Here is a 20,152-nt window from a genome sequence, read left to right on the forward strand (position 1 = left end):
ATTTCTTATTTTAATTCACCCCCTCAACAGCTGTTTTTTCTTAGACGTACCAGGATTCAGTGTCTTGGAAAACCAGGATACAAGAGGTAGGCTAATTTTAAAAGTGTAATTGTAGTTGAAAATTCATGTAAATGAATAAAATCTTACAATTTCATAAAGATTTTATAAATAATTTAAGGAAGTAATAAGCCTTCAATGGCTAAAATATTTCTCATCTATTCTTAAAAATACAAATCAAACAACAATTAATAATATTAATAGGTTAAAATGAATACAACCTAAGAAATGGTGATGCTTCTTTCTTTAACATGTTCATGGCATGTGGACATGAACATTTTACTACTATGAATTACATGAATTATAATTAACAATAAATAGGCTTGAGTAGGCTTGTTTAATAGGCTTTATAGGCTTATTTTAGTATCATTAATATACTATTATCATTGAATATTAACAGTTAGTAATATCATTGAATATAAACAGTTTCCATTAATATTTTTAATTTGTTTTATTTTTGTATTTTCCATTTTAATTTCAGTTTAAGTTTTAGGTATTTTTGTCGTTTTTGTCTATTTTTTGCCTATATAGTTTTTATTTCATTCAATTATTTTAATACATCAAGTTAAACTAAAGGAAAATAAGAGATGTTGCCTTGGCAACTATCTGAAATAAAATAAGATAGTATTTTGTTTATTTATATAAAATTATAGTAAAAATAAGCATTTTGTTACATAGCCTACACATCTGATAACGTGACTGTAGAATGGGTAGGAGGGACAGTTTTAACATATATCTTAGCAATAAATAGGTCAGTCTGCTTACACCATCTAACCAGTAGTAGGTCAGAGACAGGCTGTAAACTACCTCAGCCCTTACCACAAAACAAGCATCTGCCCATGATTCGACAAGCTAAGTTCTTGTGACATTGAAAAACCGACCTACACACACAGAACGATGACCGCAAACACACACACACACACACACACACACACACACACACACAAGACCACAAACTGACCACGTTATAGTCGAGAGACCGTCGTCTACATCGACTGAAGCTACTATACGACAAAACTGACAGTGGAAATCAACATAGCGACATGTCACACACGCCGTTAATGCGAAATGTAACAAGGTATACTTCAAAAGCCCAATGCATTATCTGGGTCAACAGTACGATTCACATTGGCCAGTCTGTCCTTAACCTCCAATTCAAATAGAAGATGGTTCATGCACTGGTCGTTTATAACATCTGACCTAATTCTGTCAGCAGACCTGACGATAACATAACACAAGGCACAACAGCAATGTGATTAATGCAAATTACGAGGCAGCGGCCACTGAATTCGATGGTCACGCAACGAATTAAATGTCAAATTTGCACTTACAAATTTCTTTTGAATGATATTTCTCTTCGGCCTTTCCCTATTCATTTTGCCCTCCAGGTTGAATTCATTAAAGGTCAGACGGCCACATCAATTCTGATTATAAAAAAAAAAAAAAAAAAAATCTTTTCGTTGTTGTAGCACGTGATTATTTAAATCCCTGGTAGCAAAATGTCGAGGTAGGCAGAGAATCTTGCGTCCCGGTCGATCGGCGTAGCCTGTCTTCTTTTCACAGTTCAAGACACGAATGAGGTACAAGAATCCAAATCTAGAGATCCATGGCGATTAAAAAGGGTCAGTGTAAAAAAACAACGACAACATATCCACCGAAATGAGTCGGAGCAGCCAATCTTCCATTTGAAAGCTGAACGGCGTATTGTCAGGGCTCCCCGCACCACATTCTTGCAGTCAAAATAAAAGCCAGCTTCTGGCTTCCATTCTCGTAGGTTGTAATATATCGTTTACTGTTACATTATGCGGGTGCAAAACAGTCAAACAAACCAATTTGAAAAATCTGGAGTTGGGTTTTGGCTGCCGCTGTGCTCCCTCATATTGAGTGTACTCAGTGGCACCGATGTTAATGCGACCTAGTGGCGTCTTTCATAGGAGGCTGTGTCCTATCATTCACACTCAGCACTTTTAGCGGTACATTTGAAACAGTGCACGAATCTTTGCTTTTAACATTTTTCTTAACTTATTTGAGCTCTCTGAATAAATATCACGAACTAGTTTTTGACTGAGCTGCCAATTACTGAGTAAGAAGGTGCAGAAAAACAAAAATGCATAAAAAAGCATAACAAGTTCCATGTGTAGACAAAATAAACCGTTTAAGAGTCCTTTACATGTTATTAGAATTGTCATGAAGCTTAGGTGATTCACATGATCATAAACATCATTAGAGCAATGCCACTAGCTTGTAAACAATGAAAAATAATACACAGAATTGAACAAAAATCACTTTCATGTGTCTTGGTCGAGAGTCAAAATGCAATGAATTGACAGGTTGAGGTTTGCTTGTAAGAAGTGTTAATTTAGTGTTGCACATTATTTCTAACCAATAGCATCAAAATGGTGAATAATGAACCTACAGAAATTTAAATCCCTTATAATTCACATGTGAACCCATGGTTTGATAAAAAATGTTAAAATAGCAGTTGCTAGTTCTGGAAACCCACGCCCAGTATGCATTGTACTATGCTAATGTTGGTGAAATCAAGGAGTCTTTAAGGATTATAGCAAACCCCTCTCTGTGATAATCCAGGGATTATTTCTAAAAATAAACCCTGATCAGCAATCCCAGCTATGGGGATGAAATTGATGGGGTATTTTTCCCTATTGATGTGTTATGAGTGTCATTCATTTGAATTAAACAACAGAGAGAACTGTTGTGAAAATCAAAAGTAATGCATTGCATTCTGTTACAAGTCTGTTATATTTACATTTACATTAATTCATTGCAAGGACACTTAAAAAAAAGCAACTTACAAATAAAAAAAGAGAACAATGTGCACAGTACCGCTGAGTTACAAAAATAATGTAGAGCAGAAGTAGAAAATTAGAGAAAAAATAACTATATATATATATGTGTGTGTGTGTGTGTGTGTGTGTGTGTGTTATATATATGTGTGTGTTGCTTTTAAACGTAATGCATTGCAATATTGTGTTACTCCCTAAAAAGTAACTAATTTAGTTACTTAGTTACTTTTTATGGAAAGTAATGTTAAGTTACTTTTACGTTACTTTTTTCTCACCTGAGCTAGGCTTGCTTGTTTGCTTTTTAATAAAAAAAAGTTCTATTTTTGGCACATTTAAAATATGCTGTTGGAAATTTAAAAAAGAATGTGTTACTTTACCCGTTACTTGAAAAAAGTAATCTGATTATGTAACGCAAATCATAAGTAATGCAAATACTCTAGCGTTACTCTTTGGTTTTAGAAAAAAATTTTAACTAAGTGTCTTTTTCTTCTTCTTCTTCTTTTTTTTTTTTTTTGCTGGAAAAAGTGCAAGATGGGATATTCCTGTGATTGTGAGGCTGAATATCTGCTGAAGTCTGTTCTTTGTCTTTCTACCAGGGTGAACATTATCATTCAGCCTGGGCCTGAGGGCAGATAGACCTCTTTAATTGGAACAGCGTTAAAAATAACCTCAAGAGGTAGCAGTATGCCATATCAGAGCACGAGTGCCCATTTCCTTACACCAGAGACTTTTGGCCAGAGTTGTAAATGCCAAAGACAGGAAAAGCAAACTGCAAGAAGTTGGTATAATGGTTTTGGTTAAATGATTAAACCACAAAGAACCACTAGAGGAAAACATAAATCACTGAATTCATGAGGATACACTGAAATTATTAAGCTGATGGCTATTTAAAATTTCTTGTCTATTGAGTTAGAAAAAAAAAGGAACATTGTTGTACCCTTAGTTTGTTAAATCACATGAGCCTGTTAAAGTCTGCAAAACAAGAGGTTGTCTGGTATTTTCTCCCATTTAGTTCTAAAAAAAACCTAGGGTTTTAAGTAGACTATGGTTGAAATAATGGGCCACCCTGCTGGCAGTGGAATCAGTTCATCACTTTAAAACATGCCTGTCCCTGGGGCAGAGTCCGACATGTAGGCTAATTGTGAAGCACTAGACTTTGAAGAGAAGTGCTCAGCAGAACAGAGAAGATTTTTGGTAGATTGCCAAACAAAGCTAACTCTCAAGGAAGTAGTTTTCATTAGAGGGAAAGGACACTGTTCAAGTTGGTAGTGATTGATCTGTTTTAGATCCACATATGCTTGAAGGCTTGGTCAGATGTTAAAAGGTATTATGACTGTCTAGTTTCTTTGGATTATTTATCCACTATCACCAGTAACTAATATGTTACCCCTACAATATATGAGAGGTTACTCAGATATGACATTTATTGTGGCATATAGCAGATGGACAGGGTGTTTGAGCATTAATCCACCAGGCATCATTGTATTAGAGTACATCCAATCCTAAAATACCCAGTAAATAAATTAATTCATTATTATGCTCTTTGTTTAAGACAATACGTAATAGCTCAGAAATTTCTGCATAGTGGAAATGAAAACATTTACTTACTTGCTAGAATTTCATTATGTTGAAATATTTGGTTGTTTATAATGCTGAACCTCTACACATGGATTTTCCAACAGATGGAGGCCACAGGAAAGCTGGAACTCTGTTGCAGCCATTAATAGCCTACTAACTGTTCTGGAATTAATGCAATGGCCCTCAGTACTGTCAAAGCCTTCAACATAATTTATGGCCTTAAAATCTTTTATCAAATTCACCCTTCACGTGCTTGGCTCATCAGCACAATATCATTGCTATAGTGTTTTGAAAAACTGTAGGCTACTGGCATTCTAAGAGTTTGTGAATGAGAAGGAGTTTTTGATAATATATATGATAAGACTTGATATTTTTAGTGGGCGTATTAATAAATCTACTATGAAACATACAACAATGAACTATAAACCAAAATACCAATGTTGACAAAGCAAAGCAGGAGTCCTTTATTAGGCTACTCAGTGTTTGTGACCAAACTAAATTACAATTAATAGAAAATCCAATCTGGAAATAATATATTGTGTACAAGTAAAAACACGAACCACATGTCCATCAAACAACCACATATGAACTTAATCGTGTGACAGAAATGGGCCACAACTGAATAATACGTTTCATTGGCTTCTAACGCCCTCTTCTGGTTATTTGAGTGACTAGCAACTATTAAAACCTCCGATGACACACGAAAGAAGATTTGGAAACATTTTTGTGTAGGTATTTGGCAATCAAAAAAAAATATATATATATATTTTTGCCTTAGAAGAGGTGGCCTACTTAATAATGATTTACAGAAAACCACCTTTGGTCTTTATCGGTACTTGATTAACCATGTCTGAATACAAAATACAATGTTGCACGTGACAATCAGAATCTTTCAGGAAACATTCAGACTGCGACCGACTGTCATACAAGTGGTGAGAAAGAATATTTCATTTAAGACATTTAAAGACGCATAAAGAATGCGTTCGTCTATTATTTTGTTTAGAGTTATAGCCCTTTAGTTGCTAGTGCTGGTTAATTTTCTCACAGGTTATGGATAAACCGTGCATATTAGCCACCACACTTGGAGCACCCGGAGGCATCTACAAGTGTTTTGAACCTTGTATCGAGAAACACTTTACTATTATCACATTTGAGAGGTTTGTACAGAGGAAAGAAGACTTCGCTGCTAAAATCCAGGCACTGTTTGTGTGGGGTGGAGCTATTAAAGTTGACCAAAACCTGCTACAGTCTTTGCCCAACCTCAAGGCTGTTGTTAATGGTGGGGTAGGAGTAGACCACCTTGATATTCCTCTGATAAATAGCTTTGGAATCAAAGTTTCCAACACTCCTCATGTGGTGGATAATGCCACTGCAGATATTGGCATGAGTTTGATGTTGGCATCTGCAAGAAAGATTGTTGAGGGTGAGAAGTGCAGTTTCCGTACTATGCTTTCTTCAGGGTTTATCATATTGTTCACTAAGTACATTGTGATTTTCTTTTTCTCTTCAGGGCACAATTTTTCCAAGTTCCGGGAATGTGATGTTTTTCCAGAGTCCTCTCTGGGCACTGATGTTAGCGGGGCCACCCTGGGTATCATCGGCATGGGAAGAATAGGATACAAAATCGCCAAGAGAGCTCAAGGGTTTGAGATGAAAATCCTTTACCACAATAGGAATCAAAGGTGAATCTGTTGGACTTTGAAATAATTCTCTGTCACTAAACAACTTTTTACCAGCTTCAATAATTTGTAAACTCATTTTTCTGTCTGTTTTCGTTCCATTTGAACATAAAGTGGTTAGTCATTGTTTTCAAATATTTAAAAAAAAAACACTGATTTAAGTGACATGTGAAGGCAAGTAACCCATACTCGGAATTTGTCCTCTGCATTTAACCTATCCAAGTTAGTGCACAGTATGCACACACATTAGGAGTAGAGAGCTATGGACACACACACCCGGAGCAGTGGGCAACCAGCGATTGGGGGTTCGGTGCCTTGCTCAAGGGCACCTCAGTCATTTCCTGCCGGTATTGATGCTTTGCACGTGACATCAGTTGTACTGGCTGGCGGGCAAGAACGTCATTCTCTAGCAACGAAAACCAGTAAACTAATCAAGGATCTTGCCAGGACGTTGCCACTTGCCAGTTTTAATATACAAAAGTTGGTGTTTTGAGGTGTACACAACATGCCAGATAGTTGTTGTGCGATTGGATGCACTAACCGCGTTTGTTGCCCGTCAGATATCACGTGACTGCAAAGTATCAATTGAGAATCGAACTGGTCTGGTAACCGGCAACCGGTCTGACTCTCTAACCATAAGGCCACGTCTGCCATCAACGTATTAATGCCTAGTTATGTCATGAAACTCTAGATGGTGCAGGCTGATGGGTCTTAATGCAAGCTGATGATATTTACAGCGTTAACTACTTGGCACAAGCTTATTGGTTCATGTCACCTCTGCAGGCAATGCAGCTTGCTGTTCAAAATTTAAATGGCTGGTTATCGTTCACTATAGCAGTTGCAGCACGCTTTCAGAGTTCGTCTAAAACCTTCCACCTTCCCCAGCTCCACATGTATAGATCTACTATGGGTAATTGATATATGCTATTTGTGCAGCAGCAGTGTCTTAAATACTTACAGCAGCGTATTGGCAGTAGCAAGTTCCTGTACTCTGCAACAGCAGGACCAATAATCTACAACAACAGCAATAATCAACAGCAGCAGCGTAGAAGACCAAATACATTAACATTATCACATCCATCCCCATGCTAAAAATCTTCCGAGAGTTGTCACGAAATAACTCCTTTAACTTTTTGGAGGGCCACTGTCCTGCAGAGTTTCCCACCTTGCTCAAAAACACATACCTGTTTTCAAATATGCCTAAAGGACTTGATTATTTGGATCAGGTGTCTATAATTAGGGTTTAAGCTTAAATCTTTAAGGCTATGGCCTTCCAGAAATCGAGTTTTGCTCCCCTGCCTTATATTTAATTTCACAGTGTTTTATGTTCAGGCCTGAGAGTGAAGAAAAAGCAGTTGGGGCCATGTATTGTGCAAGCATGAAGGAGCTGCTACAGAGGTCAGACTTTGTCATGGTGGTGGTCAATCTGTCCCCACAAACGCACAAACTGATTGGTGCCAAAGAGTTTGCCATGATGAAACCCAATAGCACCCTTATCAACATTAGCAGAGGTAATGTAATAGGCTGAAACAAAACAATCCAATTAAATGAAATCCGTCTGTTTGAGAACTACTTTTTTGTCATAGGCTTGGTAGTAGACCAAGATGCTTTAGTGAATGCTCTCCAGAAGAAAATGATACGAGCTGCTGCTTTAGATGTCTCGTATCCTGAACCATTGCCCAGGTTTGCTTAGTACACTTTCATCTAATTGCACTTACACAAATGTTTTTTTTTCCTGCATTAAACACATCACTGTTGTAGTATGAATGATATGATTCTTTGTTATGTACAGGGATCATCCCCTGCTGTCCTTCCCAAATGTCATCGTCCTCCCTCATTTAGGAACCCACACCATGGAGACGTCGCAGATCATGGTGGAGAGGATGGTGACCAATGCCTTGGCCGCTGTAACTGGAGGCCAGCTCCCTGACGAAGTCAAGGCATAGTGCCAGATCACAGAGCCATCTGTCCCTTCTTTGTTTTTTAACCAGTAAAACAGAAAATACTAATGGAGATGGTAATCATCATATTTTTAAAAACTGGATAGTACAATGTATAGTAGATGTGATTGTTTTGTGATTTTGTGTGTGTGTGCGTGCAAATGAGCCTCATTTTAAATGTTACATTGATACTTATTATAAATTAATATATCTCCCTCCAACAAAATCTGTCACAACTGTGATCATTTAAAAAAAAAAAAATCCTGATGCTACGAAAGAAATAAAAAATAAACTTTGCAATAGGCCTACTGTAATGTATGGTGTCTTTTCATACTTTTTTTTCAGATGATATTTTGTTCCTTTTATCTGCAGTTTTTTCATCTTAAGGTATCATAAAGCTTTCATTTAGTTTAAGCTTTCATCTCATTTCATTATATATATATATATATATATATATATATATATATATATATATATATATATATATATAGGCTATTCATATATTTTTTGCCCCACAAATTTCGTAGACTACTAGAAAATAAAAGTGGCAGTAATGCCGCGTGTTGTCCCGTTTTTTGCCAAGACATTCGTCCTGCTTTCCGCGTTTTCAGTGATGATGCGAACACGTAACGCTATTCTGTCATGCTGAGCAAAACAAAACCCGAGTGGTTTGCGAATAGTGGGGTAGTCACCGCTCATCGGACAACATGAACCGGGCACTTCGAAAGTCTCAGTCTCTGCGCAGCGTTTCGGTCCTCGAGGTGAAAAGTAAAGTAAGTTGACAAATACTTATATAATGTTAACTGATCTCTAGCATGTATATGCCAGTTATTATATTGCAATGTATTTTCTCTGTTTTTAGAGGTATGCATTTCTTTAATCTTGGAATTACTCGGATTTGAAATCCATTAACAGAATCCTTATAATGATTTAATTATTATATTGTCGCTCTTGTTTTAGTATTATTAGGCTAAACTGAGGGGAAGTACCTTTGTAAACAAAGACTTAAACAATTAAAACCTACACAATATCCAGAAACGGCTCACTCCTAAAATATGCCCATTGTTTCAGCTGATTGAATACAGTCCCAGGTCACTCACAGCCTGAAGCTCACAAAGATTTGTGAGATTACATATCCTAGTATCAAAAATGAACCATGTTGACCAGGAGAACATTAAAGAGAAACTCTGTAATTAAGATATGTTTAGTAGCCTACAGTTTTTTTTCATGCAATTTCATGTGCTTTTCTCTCTACAGTTTGGTGCAGAATTCAGGAGGTTTTCCCTGGATCGTTGTGAGCCTGGCAGGTATAAAGACTTCCACAGGCTCATTGTGCGTTTACATCAGCTATGGCAAATGGATGTCCTTATTGGCTATGCGGATGTTCAAGGAGAGCTGTTGCCTATCAATAATGATGACAACTTTTGCAAAGCTGTGACCTCCACACAATCTTTACTGCGTATCTTCATTCAGCTACAAGGTACAGGAAGGGCAGAAGCTCATGAATATCTATCATTTCCTTTATTCTCGGCTCCATTCATCTCACCTCACAACAAAAATGTCATAATAATGTAACATAGAGCACTATTTTACAAACACATAACAAGAAATAAATTGTTTAGTTCTTATTAAAGATTTCTTTTCTACGCGTAGATAAATAGATTTAATTATACGGAAAACATAATTTTAAGACCTTAAGACCATTTTATTTCGTTTTCTTTTTGATCTTCCTGAAGGAGGAATAGAAAAGGAAGGAACTTATCTAGTTGGGAATCATGTACTTGAGTATAATTGCTTTGTATTCCCATGTGGCGTGTTTGTTTGCCAGATTATCTTTTTGCTTTCCGTTTTTAGTTAGTCAGTATTTGGAAATGACTATGGTAATAAATTAATGTAAGAATAAACATAAGCAAAGAGAAAGTAAGAAGAATTCATAAGCAAATTACAAAATACAGAAATGAATAAATAATCAGAGTTAAAATATATATAAAGTAAGTGCTAAATTTTGTGAAAAATTCATGATTTTTTTTTCCAATTATGTTTATCTGGACATTTGTTTGTTTGTTTACATAATTGTATTTATATTTAAATTGGACTGACTTGGTCCTCCATAGTTAAATAGTGTTTTACATGCTAAAATAAAATAAATACTAGCAGTAAATGATTAAACTCGAGTCAAAATAAACAAAAACAATTTCTGATTACAATAATGAAATATTTTTTTTAATTACCATAATAAAAAAAAAAGCAAAAATAGATTTAAATAAAAAAATAGATTTAAATAATGCATATAACATTATAGTACTATAGCGAGTAGAGGAAAATAATGTCATGTAATAGAAACGACATATTTTCCACATATTTATAATATTCATTTTTCACAATTAAAACTGTGATCAGAAAGTTTTGATATAATCAGATGGATTTAATAATTTTAGAACTTTGCTCAACTAACTTCCCGCACTGTTTTACAGAGGAAGCCGATCAGGATTACGCTGGTGATGATGATGCAATAAAGCGAAAGAAACCTGTCAGCCACAGAAAACTACCATTTCAGATCAGCATGCCACAGAACTTCCGCCCTGTTTCTTCCATCATCGACGTGGACATCATCCCAGAATGCCACCGAAGAGTGCGTCTGTATCGCCAGGGCTCGGACAGACCTCTGGGCTTTTACATCCGTGATGGTACTACAGTCAGGGTTACTCCTTACGGTCTGGAAAAGGTTCTAGGCATCTTTATCTCCCGCATAGTGCCTGGTGGCCTGGCGGCTTGCACGGGACTGCTAGCCATTAATGACCAGGTCCTGGAAGTGAATGGTATTAGTGTTATGGGGAAGACTTTGGATCAGGTAACCGACATGATGATTGCCAACAGCCACAACCTCATCATCACAGTGAAACCTGCAAACCAGCGTAACAACATAAGGCGAAAAAGCTGCATCCCCTCAAGCTCGGGACACTATTTTGATAGTAGGGCCTCTGTAAGCTACCCAGGGCTGCCTATGATAATGAAAGCTTATGGTTTAGGCACTGGCTCCGAGAGCGAAGAGGATACAGATATGGTTGTCGAGAGCTCCATCAAACACCTGTCCCGGCAGTTTGGTGCTTCAAACGCCTCTCATTCTTCTCAACAACATGTTAATACTTCCTACCGGCCTCAAGTTTCTGCCAGACGCCCCAACTCGCTCATTTCGGCAGCGTCCTATCACTCTCAGCCTTGCCTCACCTACACAGCTCACACTGACCACAACCTCCCTCTTCACAGGAATATGAGGGCCAAGCAGCATTATGGCTTTAACCCGGCCATCAGACAGGAAAGCTGCAGTACCCATGACATTCTCAACACGTGGCATGTTGATCTGAGTCGTCATTTGCTGCTGCCCCAGGGGGCAATGGAGGAAGATGGAATTGTTGTCATTTTGTAAAAGATAAACCTTCTGAAACGACACCACCCATGTTAAACTCTGCACTGCAATTTATGCATGTCACGTGCTATACTTGCATGTCTTCCAAGTTTTTACTGATAACTTTAAAGATTACTATAGATTCTATTTTTTGTTATATATTATCAAAATGTTTTTTTTTTTTTTTTTCACCATAAAAATGAATTCTGTCATCTTGGACTCACCTTTATGTCTTTCCAAACCTGTATGATTTTCTTTCTTCTGTAGAACATAAGATTTTTTTTAACGTTTTGGTGACCATTGGCCATTGAATTCTCAAAATAAATTATGTTGTGTTCCACAGAAGAAAGAAAATCATACAGATTTGGAACAACATTAGGATGAGTAAAATAATTTAAATTTTTTGGGTGAACTAAAGGCAGGTTAGACGATTTGCTCCAGAAACAGTTTTTATTATGCTGGTTGAAAGTCTCTTCACATCCTGATAGCAATCAATCACTAAGTTAAAGCAACACTAAGTAAATTTTTTTACCTTAAAATAATCATATCAGTGGTTCATCAAGTCGTAACAGGGTAAAAGGCACTTCTGGATTCGCTTTGTAGCCCAAACCGGGTCGCGTTTCTGTAGTTCGAATGAGACATAAGAAAACTACAAATTTGACTTGCTTCACATCAAGCGTTACAATAGTCATTATTTAGTAACATAATAACATACTCTACCTTGTCTGTGGGCATCGTTCATTCAAAGCCGGTGCTGGATAAACTGCGAGCGTGCGACGGTAGGCTGCGGGCGACGAAATTATTTACGACAGCGGTAATGGACAATTCCGCTTCCAACCTGTAGGGCGACCGAAGTGGAAATGTTCCTTAGTGTTGCTTTAAGTGGTCTAAATGTATTTATATGTAGGATTATATATGTATATCGTCTGTGGAAGGTGTAGGACCACAAAATGTTCATCCAATCATTGCATTCGGTCTGAATACTCAGTTATACTTCTATATACGGTCCGTGACTCGAATTCATGCGTTTCAATGGCAACACTATCAAAATCTGCAGCAGTCAGGTGGTACAGGTCAGTGTTTTTTAATTTATGTTCATTATTATTGTAATGTTATGTGCTTTGAGACATGAGGTATAGTTTAACGCCGTCTCTCGTATTGTGAAGCTTTGTGAAGCTAGCTTGCTATTGCTAGCCTCTCCAAAAATTGCCTACCCTACCTTTAATAAAATGCATTGAAAATTAATTTTACATCTAATAAAACTGTAAAGCCTTCTCAGATACTTTGCGTAGTATAAACACAATACATTTATTAAACCTCAATAAATTTAAATTACGTGTTCAACTAACACTATTGAATCTCTTACAGTTAATTGCTATTATCACACAACATGCATACATTATTATTGTTTTTTTTTTTCTGCTGTGTCGCACACTGTTTCTTAAAGGTCATTATATTAGCAATTTCTTATTAAGAAACCACACAGCAGATTTCTATACAGTGGATTAAGTTAAAAAATAAAGTTTGTTTAAGAATTGTGTTACATTAGCTCATTTTAATTAAGGAAATTGAAAAGCAGTAAATATCATTTTTGGAGGTGAAAGTCATGAATGTCTTGGAACATTGCAAATCAACATGATCAAATCAGAGAGGCCTGTGTATTCATACTGAATTTTAGTTATGTAATTATTAAGTAAACACACATGTATATAACTCATAAAATGCTATATTAAAACCATATATATAGCAAAAAAAATGTTTTACAACATCTCAAGTGTGTCTTTTTACAGTATAGCATTATCATTGTATTGGAGTTCTGGGACCCACACAGACCACAGGATGAGCTCCCCCTGCTGGCCTAACTAACACTTAGCTTTCCAAGGAGGAGGCGAGAGCTACAGGTTGACAGCTGCGGATTTCTACACAGGGTCCAAAAAAGCATCCCATACACCCATTTTCCAGTATTAAAAAAACTTCAATGAAAAATACAATCTATATAAGCAGTGAAAAAAGTTGGATTTTCCATGCTGACTTAATCATGTTGATCTTGGTTTTCAGTTACCCATATCAACAATGGTGCATAAAGGGACATCCTGCATTGTGTTTATCAGTTTGGCTGTTTCTCTCCAGTTTCACATTGACAGAACGACATTTGTTAAGTAAAGCTGACAAGACTTTATTTAATTGAAACAACTCTGTTAAATTAAAGGGATAGTTATGAAAAGTCTGTCATTATTTAAAGACCATGTCTTTCAAAACCTCTAGGCCTACCCCTTTCTTTTTTTCTGCTGAACACATACACACACACACACACACAAAAAAAGATATTTTTAACATGTTTCATGTTTTAAAAAAGAGACTTTAAGTATGTTCACCCAAAAATGTGTCATTCACCCACCCTTCAAGTATGAATTTCTTTCTTCTGCTGAATACAAAAGAATATTTTCTGAAGAATGTTGGTAATCAACAACTTGAGGGTGAGTAGCCTAAATGATGAACTATCCCTTTAAGTTCAAGTGATTACATGCATTTATTAAGCAACACTGACAAGAAAGGATTCAGTAAGACAACATGAAGTACTTTTTTAGGCGTACATGAGTATGACGTTTCTGTGTTTTTAAATGTACTCTCAAACTAAAGGAATGTCCCAGGCCGTGTGACCATAAGGGGCCCATTTAGGTCCTTGTATCATGCATTAACTGGGCCCAGTGGAGAGACCCATAAAACATTATAATGACAGCCATATGTTCCTGGTACATATGAAAAGTTTAAAATTATACTTGCTGTGGTGACATCAGCACTGATGCAACAAACCACCTATAGCTACATGCATATGCATGTTACAGAGACAGCAAGCAAAACCTCCATTTCCTTCTCATCATTCATCATAATGTCATACTTAAATCCATCAATCCATCTCCTCATAAAAGCATCCCTGAAGGTGATGTACCACAGGTGTGTCCACATCACTCACAGGTGAAGACCACAGCCATGCTCCTATGGTTAATTCTAATAACTAATGGCCATTACATTGATCAACTTTGTAAGATCAGCCCACCTTTCTCCCATTGGTGGTTCTGCACTATGCAATATGTAAATCAGAAAACGTCACTTCCCGTCTTCCTGTGCGCCATGTTTTTCAGCAGGAGTGGGGTGATGTTTTAGTGAGATATAATCAAAAGTGGGCTAATCCTGCGCTCGGTTCATATTTCACCAGACGATCATCAGTGCAGTAAGGAACGCGGATTGAGCGCAACCTGGAGGCTTCATATGATGAACTAGCCGATTCCATACTGCGCGCCTTCCAGTGACGCCGGAAGAAAACGGACGCACGCACGCAGACATCCATCCACTCAATCGCAGCTCTGTGCCAGAATATTAAAGGTAACGTTAGACACAGGTTTATGATAGACCCTAAAATACGGTTCGGAGTATGAATGACATGTGTCATTATGTGGCATTATATGACATGTTCCGTACTACTTAAACGGCTGTTTAAAAAAACAAAACAAAAAAACAAAAAAAAAACCAGACCTTGCTTGGTACATGGTTACAACTAGGTATTTGTATTATAACTATGTTATAGGCCTCAGCAATTTCGGTTAATTTAGATGTCTCTTTAATCTGCATTAGATCGACGCAAAATAAACAGATTGAATTTGGCGTTTTTAAAGATTAGGCTAATGCGTGTATTGATTTTACAGGCTATTCAGAAACATTTCGTGTTATTTTTGTTTTCATTTACAGGATCATCAAAATGTATCAAATTCCAGTGAAGAACCTTACAAAACTCAGACGACCAAGGAAACGCGTCAAAAGTATTTTGTGTGACATCGGGAAGCAGCAGTGCCAAGATTTAATGGAGGTAGATTATTGTAGTTATGATGTTCTGTTTATACCAATGATCTGTTGAATGCATGATTTTGATTGGCTCGCGGATGTTGACGTTGATTAGTTTTTAACTGCACTATATGAAGTAATTCTAGGTCTTAACTGCATTACAATTTAGTGTCACTCACCTCACAAAATCATTTTAGTTATTTCAAAGAGCCTTACAAATTGTAGAGATAAACCTAAGATATCGACAAAAACTGATCATTTCTAATTCTCCAAATTTATTATTGAAGTTGGAATGTAACGGAAGAAGCAGCTCATTTCTTCCGTATTGAAATGGATTATTGAAAAAGAAAATAAATGTAGGACGTTCTGTGTTTCTTTTCATCTGTTGTTGATTGGATAGAGGCAGATCTGAATGTGAGCTTGCAGTCAATTATAAGCGATTAAAGCAACTAATGGAGAAAACTGATTGGAGAAGTCCGGCCTACATTACTGGAGAGTCTGATGTTCTACCAGAAGAACAAGTTAAAAAATAAATCATATATTGATTATCGGTTGATATTAGTGAATTTGATATCAGTCTCAGTCGATATTGAATATTTAATTCCGCATACACATTTCTGATTATTTTTACTTTTAGATTGATTTCTAAATGACAGCAAGGGTAAACTTCATTTTTAAAAATTAATTATCTGTCTTATTAATTATCTGCATCCTAAACGATTTTATTTTTAGTATGTTGTTTTTAGTTGTTGTTGTTTTTTTTACACAATATCAGCGTTTCTTGACACGAATATCATTATGCCTGTTAATGAAATTTTCTGTTTCCAACAGACATATAAATGTTTTGATGCTGGTGACGCAAGTTTTGACAACACTGAATGGGATAATTTTACTGATGGTCATGTTGGAAAAAAGAAAAAAAAGGTGATTTGCATTAACATCTGTTTTATGCACTGTAAAAATGTTTTAATTGTTTGTGATGTTATAACCACATATATGTTTCCATCTCTTTAAATAAATTTGGCACCACTTTTATTTGAATAAGAATTTAAGGTTGCAATTTTACTTTTCAGTTTGAATGGGACTAATATTTTTTACACAGCACAAACTATTGATAAACATAATTTCAAGCTATATTAATCATGATGTTATTTTTGTCCCTCAGTATCCATACCGGAGCCAAGCTCTGTGCTGCAGTCTGTGTTGGTACTCCAGCCGGTCAGTACCCACGTTCAGAAGTCACATCCATCGCTGTCACTGGAAAGATCTGAACGTGGCCTGTTTGTTAATGTGCCCCTACTGCCCATTTGTCAGCTCTCCGAAAGTCACAGAGCAACACATTCAGTTTTTCCACATGCTGCCATCAAAAGCCCATCGTATATCTCTCCAAAGCAACCCCAGCCAGACTTTGGCTCACGCGCCAAAAACCGTGTCAGTTACAGTCTCAGCTGATGCCGCCGATGACAGATACACGTGCGCAACCTGCGGCTATCATGACTCTTTACTATACGTGATGAAGAAACACGTCTTGGTAAACCACTATGCTACTATGCTGGATCGCTTCTTCGGGCTCGGGTCGGACAGTACGCAAAAGTCTGGTGGTGTGCAGATACGTGACGGCGCACCAATGAAATATCATTGCAAAGTGTGCAAACTGCCAGCAGAGACCATTGAACATTTACTGTATCACATTTTAAGTTCAGAGAAGCACAAGGACCTGCACTGGCAAATAATGCCTTGTATAATCGAAAAAGACTGCACGAATCAAATGCCCGGATTGCAGAATCTGCTGAGCCTCGCTCCGAAAGCGATGCAACAGGTCACGTTACTTGCAAGACCGAATTACATGCCCCAGCAGATGCAACATACAAATGGAAACGGTACGGTTCTTCTGGCTGGCCCAAGTAACGCAGCAGCTTTGTTTTGCTCTCCTGGTGCAGGGCAGATGTTTCTGTCCCCACAAACGCAAGCTTTACTGTCGGGCACGACTTTGGCTGCGCTTCAGAATGCCCAGCATCAGCAGTCCCCTGGCGGGATGCCGCAAGCCCTGCCTGCCTCTCCAGGTAATATGGTGATGCCAAACATGCCGCAAAGTGCACCCAACACGGTACCCATCACTATGTCCATTCCCAGGCTACCACAGACCCAGCAAGCACAGCAGGTTCTTCTTCCACCTGGCATCCAGGTCAACCTCCCGGGCGAAATGGGTGTTCAATCACCATTTCTTTATACTCAAGGGCTTCAGCTGAACCAGTCAGTTCCCAGAGCTCCTCTCATAGCCTCGCAATCTGTGCGTCTCATTCCCACAGGCAACAATGTCAACGGTGTTCCAACATACACTCTAGCACCCGTTCAAGTCACCGTTCCTGTCCACGGCAGTCCCGCTCAGATGGTATTGACGCAAAACCAGATCAGCCAGCCTTCAAATTCAGCGGTGGTGCCCGCAGGTCTCATGCCTACAGTTCAGAGGGCGATCAATAGAAATTCGACACCAAATGAGCTGGCTGTGCTCGCGCCGTTTTTGAAGAAGCATGACGACCACACTGTCAAGTGCCTGAAGTGCAAGATTTTACTGACAGAACAGGGGATTTTCCAGCATTTGTTGCATGGCTTGAAGTGTCTGTTCTGCCCTCAGATGTTCTACTCCTTCAAGCAGATCATGGAGCACACCAATAAAGATCACAGTCTGAAGATCAAGGAAAACCGGCATTTCATAAAAGAACAGTTCAATCTCGACTGTGACGACAAGGGCAATCTCATGTTCAACACTTTTAATCTGAACACAGATGTGCCCAAAGATCTTCTTGACAACCGCGAGCTTAACCTCGCACTGCTCACCAGCACTCAGGATAAGCTATTCATAAAAATGTATCCAGACAAGGCCGAATACGCAGCCGCGTTGAAGGTGCCACCTACCGCCTGCCCATTTTGTCAAGTAAAGCTCCAGAACGCTGAAGACTATGAGCTCCATCTTCAAACAAAACACCACATCGTTCCCACCATTCATGCCATACTAAAAACACCTGCTTACAAATGCATATTTTGTTTTGGGGTGTATGCCGAAAAATCGACAACGAAAACCATCTCCATTCATGTGCAACGGTGTCGTTGTGCTCCCAAAGCGGTCAAGGAAGCAGAGAGGAAGCTGAATCCAGATACAACGGAACAGCTTGATGGTGACTTATGTAGTTCTGTTCAGATGGCCAGTTCTTCAGACGCGGATTTTCAGGGGGGTCTTGAAATTGCCAAGCCAAAGAGAGAAGTAATCACTCCGAAGAACAGGAGAAGGAACTCGAAAGCTCCAAAGGTAGAAGTCCCTAAAACTCCAGTCGAACTCGTCTTGGAACCAATGGGGATGGAGAGGACATCGTTCGAGGACAGAAAAGACTTCCTTTCACAGTACTTCCACAGAAAGCCATACGTGACGAAGACCGAAATCGAACTGCTCGCTTCCCGTTTGTGGATAAACAAGGCTGACGTGAAGGCTCACTTTAACAGCAAGCTCACCAAGTGCTTGAAAGCTATTCAGAAGAAGAGGGTTTGTGTAAATCTCGGGTTCAAAATGATTGAAGTGAACAAGGTGAAGCACAACCTCTTCATTCCGGAGGCAAAGCCTGTTAAAAAAAAAGATGCGGAAGTGAATACTGAAAGCTTTGTTCCAGAGGTAACTGTTAAAATAGAGGATGTGAATGAAATGGAACATGACCTCTTCATCCAAGAGGTAACTATTAAAAAAGAGGACGAGGACATGAATGAAGTGGGACATGACCTCTTCATCCAAGAGGTAACTATTAAAAAAGAGGAAGTGAATGAAATGGAACATGACCCCTTCATTCCAGAGGTACGGCCTCTGTAAAAATAGCTAAACACGTTTGTTTGCTAAATTGTGTTTGTATTCAGCATGTTCACACTAGGATGTAAAATTACTTGATTTACTCATTTATAGGATTGTTTGCCTCTTGGCATTAGTCTATGGAAAAAGGGGAACCCACAGCAATGCTGAAAAGACTCTACACTCTACATTTTTGTATTTTTGTTGTATATAGTTCATATGATGATGCGGTTCAAAAGTTTCTTTTATTACATATCTTTATTGCGAGAAAGAAAAGACCCAGTTTCCCAATTATATTAAAATCATACTTTTTTTGGACACTTGTACTATACATTTGGGGATGTCTAGTGAAATAGTTCTGCACTTAACATTTTATATTAGAACTGTAAAGAAAATGAAGGCTTGGCTTATCATTACTACTAACTGGCAAATTAGGCAGCATTTCATAACTGTATCGCCAAAAGGGACACTTTATGGTGTTTTTATGTTTTTTCTCTTTCATATTATACACTGTAATCATTTCAGACATGTGAAAAAAGACAAGTGCCTCCGTGTCCTATTTAAAGTTTGCAGTTGTATTTGCCTCTTGGAATAAACGTGATTAAATATTACAGATGTGTGGATTACTAAATATTAAATTCTTTACGATTTAACAAGAAGGATTTTAATTTAATTTGTCATTAATTTGCATATTTTATAATATATATATATATATATATATATATATATATATATATATATATATATATATATATATATTGGTATTTTATATATTCAATTGGTCAATTATTCCTACACATGACGTACATTACATAGTCATGCCAAACAGATTTTTTTATTTATTATCTAAAAAAGAAAATGGTAGCTAAAAAGTCACTATATAAAAAATACACCTATCACAAGGATGTAAATGTAGATGCTTGAGGAATCTGCCATTATAACCATTATAGCTTAGTTCGTAAACATATTTAAATTATTAAAAACTGCTTCAAAATTCATATTTGAAAAACATAAAA

At 37.5% G+C, this 20,152-nt stretch overlaps 4 protein-coding genes across 8 annotated transcripts in view; 3 read left to right on the forward strand and 1 right to left on the reverse strand.

Annotated features, from left to right (window-relative positions):
• jarid2a (jumonji and AT-rich interaction domain containing 2a) overlaps positions 1–2,011 on the reverse strand; it is a 37,147-nt gene extending 35,136 nt beyond the window's left edge. For 3 of the 4 annotated variants that reach the window (XR_014031825.1, XM_081389178.1, XM_081389177.1), the window contains exon 1: positions 1,389–1,958. Coding sequence is in view for 3 of the 4 variants with exons in the window: in XM_081389178.1 (XP_081245304.1) it covers positions 1,389–1,433 (45 nt within the window). In the remaining variant the exon portion in view is untranslated. Of the gene's footprint in view, positions 1–1,388 lie in introns of all 4 variants that reach the window. The other variant, XM_081389176.1, reaches the window with a different exon arrangement.
• A 3,084-nt stretch (positions 2,012–5,095) lies between these two features.
• On the forward strand, positions 5,096–8,410 carry LOC308704691 (glyoxylate/hydroxypyruvate reductase B). Of its 2 annotated transcripts, XM_081389180.1 has the most exons (7): positions 5,096–5,167; positions 5,336–5,371; positions 5,487–5,862; positions 5,950–6,121; positions 7,451–7,629; positions 7,705–7,801; positions 7,911–8,410. In XM_081389180.1, the coding sequence occupies exons 3-7, from the start codon at positions 5,490–5,492 to the stop codon at positions 8,062–8,064; spliced, it is 975 nt and encodes a 324-aa protein (XP_081245306.1). In that variant the 5' UTR covers positions 5,096–5,167; positions 5,336–5,371; positions 5,487–5,489; the 3' UTR covers positions 8,065–8,410. The 2 variants fall into 2 exon arrangements, with proteins under 2 accessions (XP_081245306.1, XP_081245307.1); XM_081389181.1 differs by lacking the exon at positions 5,096–5,167 and having other exon boundaries at positions 5,330–5,371.
• Positions 8,411–8,765: 355 nt separating this feature from the next.
• pard6ga (par-6 family cell polarity regulator gamma a) lies at positions 8,766–11,485 on the forward strand (the record flags this gene model as incomplete). The annotated part of the gene is made up of 3 exons (XM_081388143.1): positions 8,766–8,831; positions 9,316–9,538; positions 10,533–11,485. The coding sequence occupies 3 exons, from the start codon at positions 8,766–8,768 to the stop codon at positions 11,483–11,485; spliced, it is 1,242 nt and encodes a 413-aa protein (XP_081244269.1).
• A 3,102-nt stretch (positions 11,486–14,587) lies between these two features.
• On the forward strand, positions 14,588–19,747 carry adnp2a (ADNP homeobox 2a). The gene is made up of 4 exons (XM_081388509.1): positions 14,588–14,848; positions 15,212–15,329; positions 16,136–16,228; positions 16,470–19,747. The coding sequence occupies exons 2-4, from the start codon at positions 15,222–15,224 to the stop codon at positions 19,158–19,160; spliced, it is 2,892 nt and encodes a 963-aa protein (XP_081244635.1). The 5' UTR covers positions 14,588–14,848; positions 15,212–15,221; the 3' UTR covers positions 19,161–19,747.
• The last annotated feature ends 405 nt before the right edge of the window (positions 19,748–20,152 follow it).

The sequence above is a fragment of the Scardinius erythrophthalmus genome, assembly GCF_964197995.2.
Source record: "Scardinius erythrophthalmus genome assembly, chromosome: 16".
Lineage (NCBI taxonomy): Eukaryota > Metazoa > Chordata > Actinopteri > Cypriniformes > Leuciscidae > Scardinius > Scardinius erythrophthalmus.